At 40.6% G+C, this 12,305-nt stretch overlaps 1 protein-coding gene across 1 annotated transcript in view; it reads right to left on the reverse strand.

Annotated features, from left to right (window-relative positions):
* CRIM1 (cysteine rich transmembrane BMP regulator 1) overlaps positions 1-12,305 on the reverse strand; it is a 943,646-nt gene that overhangs the window by 73,294 nt on the left and 858,047 nt on the right. The window contains exon 13 of the mRNA XM_075339496.1: positions 7,129-7,350. Coding sequence (XP_075195611.1) covers positions 7,129-7,350 — 222 coding nt within the window. The remainder of the gene's footprint in view (positions 1-7,128; positions 7,351-12,305) is intronic.

Consider the following 12,305-nt stretch of genomic DNA (forward strand, 5'->3'; position numbering starts at 1 on the left):
TGGCAGTCGCCTCATAAGCGCTAGCACTAAACAAGGACATAGGCTGCATTTCCGTTATAATGGCGTTTGCTATATTATTAAGTGGAGAGAGCTATGGATGTACTGGTTTATGAACCTCTCTATGCATTAACGCTTTCGATGTAACTGTCTATAAAAGGTTCATTTTGTGCTATGGTGTCATAAGCATTGAGTAAATGGAGTTTCCCATTGTAATAATGCTTTAGGGAGTCCTTTACACCACTACTGACCATTGCTAGAATAGCTGATCTTACTGGGCTACCCCTGAATAGCCGCCTCACAAGTCCTGCTCCACCACAATCACTCCGCCAGATGAGCACACTTCTGTACTTTGTGGTCAATCAGAAGTGATAAGGAGAATTACAGGATTACACAAACTACTTAGTAAGATTATTTTTGTGTGCTTACATTCCCAATAACCAAAACGGTAGCAGTTAAATTGTCTGTTGCCCATAGCAACCAGTCAGAGATCTACTTGAATTTTTTCGAGCAGCTTCAAGAACTAAATCTGAGCTCTGCTTGGTTGCCATGATCCACGTGTACCAACCTGTCCAGTCTCACTGTTAGACAGTTTTCATAGATGAGGCCCATAATATCTTCATAGCAAAATAATGTTTTTTATTTCAGACTCAACTCACAAGAGAAATTGAGAGTTAAGTTCTTAAATCCTAATTGAAACAAATGTGCAGTAGATGGGGCAAAAACAGGGCTGGGTAAAGTATAGCCCATGGGCCACATCCAGCACTCTGGCTGTTCCATTACAACCTGACTGAGTCAGGCAAAGTGCTGAAAACAAAGGATTACGAGCAGGACCATGCCCTCTCCTGCTGCCGCCCACCGTCCAATTTCACCACTATTTGCATCAACAGGATGCAGACAGTCGTGAACACATTGGTGGAGGATGGTGCTGCTGGCTCTGTCTTCAACCAATCAGCGCGAGGCACAGTAGACGCGATGACGTTACATCATAGCGTGTGCTGTGTAGCGTGTGATACTGTATATAGGGGTTATGTGGGGCTCATAACGTATTTAGGAAGCTGTGTGGGGACTCATACTGTATTTAGGAGACTGAATGTTGGCTGATACTATATGTAGGAGACTGTAGGTGCTCATACTATATATAGTGAGCTATGTGGAGGTTCATACTGTATATAGAATGGCTATGTGGGGACTCACACTGTACTTAGAGGGGCTATGTGGAGGCTCATAATGTATATAAGGGGCTATATGAGGGCTCATGCTGTATAAAGGGGCCATGTGGGGGCTCATACTGTAAATAGAGAGGAACAGAAGCATATACAAGGGTGTGTCCAGCACACCACTTTGTTTTAGGATACCATCATTTCACCATGCAGGGATCCATTTGGAGTCAGCCCGCTCCCTTAGTATCCAAGATTCAAAGAAGTCGATCCAGCATGGTGCATTTGATTAAAAATAAAAGTCCTTTATTGAAAAACCATTAAAAAGTCCATTATGCCATGCTAGGACTCCTAGCATGGCATAATGGACTTTTTAATGGTTTTTCAATAAAGGACTTTTATTTTTAATCAAATGCACCATGCTGGATCGACTTCTTTGAATCTTGTAAATAGAGAGGCTATGTGGGGGGCTCATAATGTATATAGGGGCTCATACGTTATATAGGGGGCTGCGTGAACGCTCATACCATATATAGGGGGATGTCAGCATACTTAATTCTGCAAAATATTAAGGGATACAATCAATATTAATATAATATAGTAATTATAATTAATATGTTAATATTTATATTGAGAAAATATAATTTCAGCCTATTGGTTCGGCCTTCCACACCAGTCTCGGCCTATCATGTGGCCCCTCAGGAAAATTAATTGCCTCTTCCCCTTGGGCAAAAGTGATCTCACCTCCAATTAAGTCATCATTCCTTCTGAAATACAAAAAGATTTTCTCAAGCTCCATGAGCACATTTAGATGTCGGCATTGCCATATAGTTTTTGAAGTAGAAGATGCTTCAGGAAAATGCTGACGATGCTTTCCCTGAATTGTCTTTTCTGAGGTCTTATTGGACTATTATGCCGCAAGTGGGTTGTTTTTTCTATTCCAAATACAGTGTAACATGTTGGCGGCTGCTAAGCTGAAGCCACCAGAAGAATGGACCAGTCACTTCTTTTAGCCACTTCATGGCTTTCGAAGCCTGATGCAGGTAAAAAAAAATGTAATTTTGACGTTGCTTAGCATTATGGACATTGTTTTTTTGTGGGGTTTTTGGTGCTTTTTCAGGCGGAATTCACCTAAAAAAAATGTTGTGCACACATACACTTAATAACTCGGTAGTCCGCTTTATAAACACTTGCGTGATCATCAAGGAAGCAATCAGGGAAATAATTTACTTGTAGACCCCCCTACTTCGGACTGATGCATGCTTTTTTTAGTTATACATTTTCCTGCTAAAAAAAAAAAGCATCAGAAAAATACGGTACTTTCCATCCTAGACTGCTATGTAGACAATATTTCACTTCCATCCCTTCATCCCAATACCTTACATACTTATGACTTGGGAGAGGCATGAAATTTATTGTAAAAGTGTGAAATTAAGGACCATGGTATTTCCCTATGTTTAGTCTTTTCTGAAAAGAATACTCCTTTATAAGACTGGAATGAAAAAAAAATAGTAAATTATAAAAGAAAAAAATGTCTATGAATGCACCAGTTGTAACTCGCTTGAAAATCTAGTCTGGTATGTGGCATCAAAAATGTAATTTAATGACATGTATGAAAAGAAAACCCTGAACAAAAAATGTTAAGTATTTTGTGATTTGCACCTGTCTAAAGTTACAGTGACTGAAAGTATGATGGAAAAATAGACAATTTACAAATGAATTTGCTATGGCTGCCATTAATATTGCATTAAACGTACGGTTTAAATTGCACTGGCATAGCAGGTAGAAAGTAGTGTTAGAATAGCTTGTGCTATAGCACAAGATTGCTTTTCTTCTTTGACAAATTCTTTTATTCTTCTGCATCCTTAGTTTATGTAGAAAACAAGAGCTCTTTTAGGACATATGAATAAGATGAAAACGAAATTCCCAGCTCTATGATCAAGAACGGAAAGGGGTTTACAAATAGCTCCCCCTGTGGTGAATGTGATTGCTGGAGGTGTTAGAAGCTAAATCATCCAATTACAGTGATGACTTCCATCTGCAAAAGGTGGGGTCTTCATGAGACATCCCGTTTAAAAGTATAGACAGGGATCTAATCTTTTGCATTCCATAAATCAGCAGCAGATTTAGTTTCCAGTATCATGTGTATGCTGATGACATATACACCTCTTCTCCTGACATCACCCCCACCTTCACACAAACCACCAGGGATTGTCTGTCCGCTGTCTCTAACACCAAGCCCTCCCTCTATCTGAAACTGAATCTCTCCAAAACTGACCTTCTTGAGTTTCCGCCCTCTGCTAACCCACCTATGCCTTATATTTCATTTACCTTTTGTGATTCAACCAGAACTCCCAAGCGGAACGATTGCTGTCTTGGGGGTCAAATTTGACACAGAACTTTCCTTTATTCCTTATATACAATTACTCACTAGCTCATGATATCTGCATTTTAAACACATCTCCAGAATCCCACTTTTCTTCACCTTTGAAACTGTAAAAACACTTAGGGGCACTTTGCACACTACGACATCGCAAGCCAATGCTTGCGATGCCGAGCGCGATAGTCCCCGCCCCCGTCGCTGCTGCGATATCATGGTGATAGCTGCCGTAGCGAACATTATCGCTACGGCAGCTTCACATGCACTCACCTGCCCTGCGACGTCGCTCTGGCCGGCGAACCGCCTCCTTGTTAAGGAGGCGGGTCGTGCGGCGTCATAGCGACGTCACACGGCAGGCGGCCAATAGAAGCGGAGGGGAGGAGCTGAGCGGGACGTAAACATCCCGCCCACCCTCGTCCTTCCGCACAGCCGGCGTGAGCCGCAGGACGCTGGTAAGGTGATGTTCCTCGCTCCTGCGGCTTCACACACAGCGATGTGTGCTGCCGCAGGAACGAGGAACAACATCGTAACATCGGTCCTTCCAAAATTATGGAAATGACCGACGCTACACCAATGATACGATTTGGACGTTTTTGCGCTCCTTAAACGTATCAAAAAGGATTTACACACTACGATATCGACTGCGACGCCGGATGTGCGTCACTTTCGATTTGACCCCACCGACATCGCAAAGTGCCCCTTACTGTCACTCTTATTCTCATCTGGGCTACTGAAACTCTTTACTGATCTGTCACCCCGTAACTAAACGTTCTACTCTCCAATAAGTTTTCAATGGAGCAGCCAGGGTCGTATTTCTGTCCAGCCGCTTCACTAATGCCTCCTCCTTGTTCCAGTCATTACACTGGTTGCCCATCCGATGCAGAATACAATACAAACTTATCTCTTTCATTCAGAAAGCTCTTCACAGTTCTGCACCACCTTTTATCTCATCTCTCAATTCTGTCCATCACCCTACCCCGTGCCCTCTTTTCTGCAACAGATCTACAGCTAACATCCTCCATAGTCTGAATCTTGTACCTCTGTCCCCAAGACTTGTCTTGTGCTGCACCAGTGTTCTGAAATGTACTACCCTAAATGATACAACTAATATCTAGCCCCTATGTTTTTAAAATCTCTTTAAACAGGCCTATCAACTCAACTCACTAACCTAACTCTCCCCGTTTCGTTTCCTCCTTCTAAATGTTAACCTTAATCTGCTCCCTCCTATTCATCTGTGTCCACACCCTCCATGCACCCAATAGCACACAGTAACTGCACTTAGACAAATACCGGCTGATGACTGGACCATGCAGCTTTATGTGAAAACCCATATTTATTCTAATGAAGGCTGCACCGTACATAACAAGCGCGTTTAACCTATTGTGTCCCCCCAACTCCCCATCTCCTTATAAATTGCAAGCAGAACCCTCACTTCCTCTGTAACTGTTGAATTTTGTGTTTCTTTGTTTTGTCTTTGTCTGTATATGCCCCCGCTTAATTGTAAAGTGCTGCAGAATATGTTGGCGATATATAAATAAAATTATTATTATTATTATTTTGATCTTACTAGGGTGTAAAACTGGCTGCAGACATGTGATTAGTGTCTTCTCGACCAACAGCCTTCCCGCTTGGTTCTGCCATAAACAAGTATGTTAATGTAAGCAGGTTATTTCCATGGTAAAAGGTGGAAAGTCAGATACCAAACAATTCAGGTGTTGGCCAACAGTAACATACAAAAGGTTGAAATCCAACATGTCCAATCCATATTTCTACCAAAAACGCTAAGGGAAAGTCTCCCACTCTCAGCTGTGAAATTATTAGTTGGATTAGCCAACAAAAGTATTTTATCCATGAATAATTGTCATTTGAGGAGTAATTGGGACTTCTAGATTTGGATGAAGAATAGTGTGTGGCACATCGGTGGAGGTAATGCAGTCACATCTGGACTAATGAACTATATTCCTGGTGGAGAATGTTGTTTATTACCAAGCATGACTGCTGTAGTGCACATTGTAGCAGCACACTAACACATAAAGGGAATTTGTAAGTCAGTTTCTACATCATTCTTAGGCTACTGATATAATAATGGCGATTTTCAACACCATATTACCCTAAAGTATATCAGTATGCCCCTGGTTAAGTTAGGAAAAATACCTAATAGGTTCCTAAAAATTGCTTGGTACTACTTTATGGGTAACACCACCATGTGGTTACCGAAATAGTGCTAGGAATTTAGTGGTTTAGTTAGGTAAAACAACTAATAGATTCCCAAAGATTGGTGGGTACTATTTTATGAGTGGCAGCACCATGTGGCTAATGACAGAGCCCTAGGAATTTAGTGGTAGCCTGTAAGACATGCTGGAATATCATAGCTTGGGGCCCTGGCATCCAGTTGTGCACTCAGCTGGTGGGGAAAGTTACATAGAGGGATTGTGCGCTTCGCACGTGTATATTATTTAGAAGTATGTATGATTAAATAAAACCAGCCATTTTGCACTCTCTACTGTATGACAGTAGCCACATGTTAATGTCAGCTAAAAACTAGCGCCCACTCACTAAAGGGAGTCCATTGGCAATTTAACTCATCAGTGTTAGATAGGTGAAAGGTCATGAAGGTAAAGAACACCTTGGTTGGTGGTCACAATAGTTGCACAAACTAGACACAGACATTTTAATTTGTGTGCTGCAATGAGAAATGTCCAAAGGGGAAGGAGCTTTCCCTATATGTTAAGCGTCCTGGACGCTCTGCACTGAATCCTCCACAGCTCCTTTGCTAGTTGTCTTGAGTGCCAGCTCTGGTGATCTTTTGGACAAACACTACAGCCGAAACTCAGGAACTGGAGGGATTTTTTGGTATGGTCAGTAGTATGATAACTATATGATCCTTGTATGGCGGTATTTTTCTCCAAGTTGTTGTTTGCCTAGAGGGGAAATATATGTGGGTTGATGGGTTTTGTGTGTCAGGGCCAATTTTTAGCCGTAATCCGGGACTGGTTGCAGAGCAGATCAATCGCTGAAGACCTATGTAGCTGGAACTGTTGAAGCATTCTCAGAGAGACTTGTAATCGGAAAAAAAGGGCTACTCAAACCAAAAAAATAAACCTTTACTGCTGATGACAATGGGATATGATCCATATACAAAGGATGGAGAACCGCATGCAAACTCTCAAGCAACTGGCTGAGGAACACTACTGTAGATGTACATTGGATAGAAGCACATTCTTATGAAATTAGACACTGTTAGCGTCAACTTGTTAAATTATTGAATTATTAGCTATTTATATTAATTTATTTATTTATTAAACAAAGAAAAAAGATAGAGTTCATATATGATATCAAATGTGGGAGTAGTCTTGCTGAATAAATAGGTCAAACACTCCTTTAGAGTACCTAAAAATGTCAGCTTTATCTACAAGATTTCGCAGACGACATGCTTACCTGATATTTCCAGCACTTTACAAACCAAAAGGTTTACTGTAATAACTTGTTTCCCATTTCCTAAGACAGCGGAAGTATCAAAAATATGACCTCCACCCGTAAATTGTCTATGTATGTACAAATCTCAGACGCATGTATCACTGTGGTACTCACCAATGCAGTATGGACAGCACTGACCCTTCCTCAGAACTGGTCTTTCGCAGGTTACAGGCGGACAGGACTCGGAGTAGCAGCTGATCATCCCTTCCATGCAGACACAGCTCGTGCAAACATTGGGTTTCCAAGACTCGGCTGCCAGGAAAATGTCTCCCTCGTCATTTTTGCAGTAGCTGGGCAGACTGTCATTACCCGGTACAGAAGGCTGAAGAGATTCATCTGGAAGATTGAATGTAAACATTTAGTGGCAGGAAGTGTCGACTCAAATCTCTTAATCTGGGCAAACTAAATTGATATCAGGTACAAAATGTTTTTTTTCCCTGGCACAAGGTACTGTACAGCCGGTATCCGGACTTTCCAAAACAAGCTAGTTTACAAGGTGGAAAATAAATCTGAATGTTCTATTTTAGAAAGACACATTAGAATGTGACCTTCCTATCCAAAACACAGATAAGTCCAAGAGCATGGATTAACGTCTGGTTCATTATCAAAGACCTTTCCACTTGCACAGCATCTTACTGGGCTTCCTGTTACCTGGCTCCACTTTGGGAACCTGAACCACCGGAAGCATAAATCAGAGACAGGCTCCCTTACACAAATATTTGTTTTACTCTGAAATGCTGCAGTGTTTAAGGGGATATATATTTACAAAGATGGCCCAGATCAAGAGATGACTAGTCATGGGGGCAGGCCCCCTACCGTCTTCTTTTTTTCCCTGGATGGCTATGCATGATTATACTACATATAGGATGAGAATGGTCAATTTAGAAGAGCCAGGCGAGGAGATGCTATTGGGGGGGTCCACCTTTGTGATTTATCCTCTCAGTCATAATTCCAGGACCTCGTTTAAAGTACATTTAGTATGAGGGAGCCTATGTTTGATCACATCACATTCCCTTAAACTCCAAGATGCTGTGCGTTTACATTTGACTGGAAGCCCAGCACATATCAAGTCCTGGATAAGATACTTATATACAAATTACTCTAAGACAATTACTTACCAAACTTATATAAAATTAAAACTTTTATATTTAGTCAAATATTATTTAGTATTCTACACCAACAAAAATTATTAAGACATTCTATTAAGACCACTCCCTATGAATGTATACATTCCTCTATATACAGCTATTCACTCTTTCCAGATTAGGGTCACTCTGATGTGTTTCCTGTGATTGTGAAAAATCTGCAGAACAATCCACAACATAATGTTTAACTTTGATCTGGTATCATCATGGGTTCATGTTTGCCAACGTGCACAAGCACTGGACAATCAGAGATGTAAGTCAGACAGTGTTCTATTGCACAAAGCCTACCGAAACTAAAAGAATTACCTTCTGCAGCTTCTGGGGTGCATTCTAGGAAGGTGCACCTTGGCCCTGACTCCCCTTCCAGACCCCAAAAATAACTTTATAAAACTTGTTGGCCATTAGGTATGCTAATAACCTTGGTTGGCCAGATGGTCGGGCTCACTTTCTGCTCCTTTATCCCCCTCCTGCCGCTGATCGCTGTTCTCCTTCCTTAATTGACGGGATGACGCCCTCCGTCATCCTCCTCGTCGCATTTTCAAATCTCGAGCCTGTGCAGTTAGGCCTTCTCACACAGGCGCAGTTCACTCTGCCATATCGCAAGCAGAGCAGAAAACAGCTGCCCTCGCTCGCGCCGGTGAGCTAAATGCGCAGGCGCAAGATTATGGGCGGGTACGACATAGCACCCAAAACTTTGATAAAGCTGAATCTTGGTGAAACATGTCCGGTGGGTCCGGTAGTCTTTTAATGACTACTATTTTTTTCCTAGTTGCTACTCGTACTACTTATCCAACTCTGTATTATTTATTTCTTTGTTAATTTAAATTTTGTTTCTACATCTGTTGACACAATTTATAAAGGTTAACTATACTTTAGCTGTATCCTGCTGGAGTAGTAGTCTTTTGGCCTGGGCAATATACAGCTGCAGTTCCATCTTTGCTGTAAGTAATTAACTATACTTTAAAGTAAATTTTCAGAATAAGCACTCGTGTATATACTGAGGTTTTTGTTATGTATTCAATGATGTATCACATGTCAAGCTACTGTGCTGTTGTTTACTTAAACTGAGTTTTTTTTAATCACTAGGACAATACCACTGCTGTGATTAGCTGGCCTGTGCTATGTTCTCCAACTTCGCCCCCTTTTGGGATTAGCAACTCCTCAATGTCTCTACACATGGTATATTGAAAGCCTGGTGTGGGTGGGGGCTGCATGAATAAACCTAAACACTCTAATTGCATCAGAACCGCTATACCCAGTAAACTAAGGGATACATTGTTGGATTCAGAGTTTCTTTTCCCACATCATGCTGTTCTCAGATGAGGTAGAAAAAACCTGCTGATAAATTCCCATTAATCCACCTCTGGAGAGAGGTAAAATGCTTGCTACAAGTTGAGCATGATTTTCCTGTGTTTCCCTCTGCTTCTTTTCTCACTCTGCAGTGCACATCACATCTCCTTCCCCATCTCATTCCATAGAGTATCATGGGCTGAGTAATTTGACAACACATTGTCCCTCTTGTTGGAGATTTATTCAAAATTGAAGGCATACTGAACCAGCATGGCTACCACAGCATTTTGTAGCGGCGTGCTATTTTATCTGGTTTGCGTTTAGTTGGACTATCATTTATTTTTCAACAGGACAATGACCCCAAACACACCTTCATGCTGTGTAAGGGCTATTTGACTAAGAGGGAGAGGGATGGGGTGCTATACCAGATGAACTTGCCTCCAAAGTCACCAGACCTGAACCCAATCGAGATGGTGTGGGGTGAGCTGGCCCGCAGAGTGAAGGCAAAAGGGCCAACAAGTGCGAGGCATCTCTGGGAACTCCTTCAAGACTGTTGGAAAACCATTTCCGGTGACTACCTCTTGAAGCTCATCAAGAGAATGCCAAGAGTGTGCAAAGCAGTAATCAAAGCAAAAGGTGGCTACTTTAAAGAACCTAGAATATAAGACATATTTTCAGTTTCACACTTTTTTGTTAAGTATTTCATTCCACATGTGTTAATTCATAGTTTTGATGCCTTCAATGTGAATCTACAATTTTCCGAGTCATTGAAACAAAGAAAACTCTTTGAATGAGGTGTGTCCATACTTTTGGTCTGCACTGTATATATACATCAACTGTCCACAGCCCTGCCGTGTGCTGAAACAATAGTTTTTAATCACATATGGGGTATTGGCATACTCAAAAGCAAATACACAACAAACTGTATGTGTCCAAACTTTTGGTCTGTACTGTATATTACAAAGTTTTTATATCATCTTGTACTATTGATTTATGCAAACTTTGTTGAAAGTACAATTACCATTTAAAAAAAAGATGTATCAAAAACTGTCCTGTAACAGGGCACACTGGGTGGTATAAAATAAGATTAGGGGACACAATCAGTTTACAATTCAGATCCTTTCCTGAATCTCATCTGACAGACGACCTTTTTTGGCCAGGTTTTACATATTATGGACATCACTGACATTCTATTTTATTGTGTAATATGTTTGTTTAATGTGATTAATAGAATTATGTATTGTTATCTTGCTACAATGCTTTTGAGAATAAACTTATAGTGGTGTTTGAAGGTTTGTGAACCCTTTGAAATTTTCAATATTTCTGCATAAATTTGACCTACAAATGTATCACATTGTCATACAAGTCTTGGAAGTAGATAAAAAGAACATAATAAAAAAATGGGTAAATTTGTCCAAAATCACATGTTTGTGAGTGAGAAGTATGTGCACATTTAAGATTAGCAGATAATTGAGGTTAATTATAAGGTTAAATTGGAGTCTGTTTTTTTCAATCAATGAGATGTCACTGAGGTGTGAGTAGGCGACTTGTTTTATTTAAAGAACAGAGATATATCAGTGTCTGATATTCACAACATGTTTGGGAAAGTGTATCATGGTAAGAAATAAAGGAGATTTCTGAGGACCTCAGAAGAATTGTTGACACTCAAAGCTGGTAAAGGTTAGAAATTCAACTGTAATGATGCTGGACTTCACCAATCCACAGTCAGATGGAAGAAATTCAAGCCCATAATTTCTCTCTCCTAAAGTGGTAAAGGAACAAAAATCACTCCAAAAGTGAGGTCATAAAGGAACCCAAGTTAACATCTAAGTAACTAAAGGCCTCTCTCACATGAGTCCACCATTATGAGGTTATTAAATTCAATGATGTGCATGGCAGGATTGCAAAAAGAAGAACCATTGTTCTTAAAAAAAGATTATTGCAACCCATCTGTAGGGCTAAAATTCCTTCAAACCAATATACAGGACTAATCAACAATTACAGGAAACATTTAAAAGAGGTATTGGATTGTTTTTTTTTGTCCAATAAAAAAATGAGAAACTCAAAAGTTTTTGACTCATTTATTTGATTTGGCTTTACTTATCTATTTTTAGGACATTAGTGAAAATCTAATGTAGTTTTAGGTCAAATGTATACAGAAATATGGAAAATTCTGAAGGTCACAAACCTTCATGCACCAATGTACGGTACTCAACTAGGTCTATAAGGTGCCTAAAACTCCATTTGAATGATCGATACTAAAATGGTAACAGAGGAAACAACCAATTGGTTTTATGACAGCCCAGTTCATCCTCTCCCACTTAGATGGGGCTGAATTTTATACTGGACCTTCACTGGACTATACATCTTTTTCTTTCAATTTCCTTACAATCCAAGTATATTCAGTTGTAGACTAAATTAAGCAATAGCATACATACATATACCTGCTTTGCGAATTTATCTGCTGGGATAGGTCATAACTTTCAATGTTTGAAACCACACTTTAAAGGGAACCTGTCAGCAGATTTTGGGTCTATAAGCTGCGGCCACCACAACCGGGCTCTTATATACAGTATTCTAACATGCTGTATATAAGAGCCCAGGCCACTGTGTAGAACAAAAAAAGCACTTTATAATACTCACCTAAAAGGTCTCTGTAGTGGAGTTGGGCCATATGGGCGTCTTTCTCTGGTGCCGGAACCTCCTCTTTCGGCCATCATCGTCCTCCTTCTGAAGGCTGTGTGCATGACGCGTCCTACGTCATACGCCGGTCCCGCGCAGACACACTACAATACTTTGATCTGCCCTGCTCAGGGCAGATCAAAGTGAACCTGCGCAGGACCTCAATGCCGGTGA

Source organism: Anomaloglossus baeobatrachus, chromosome 3 (genome assembly GCF_048569485.1).
Source record: "Anomaloglossus baeobatrachus isolate aAnoBae1 chromosome 3, aAnoBae1.hap1, whole genome shotgun sequence".
In the NCBI taxonomy this organism is placed as follows: Eukaryota; Metazoa; Chordata; class Amphibia; order Anura; family Aromobatidae; genus Anomaloglossus; species Anomaloglossus baeobatrachus.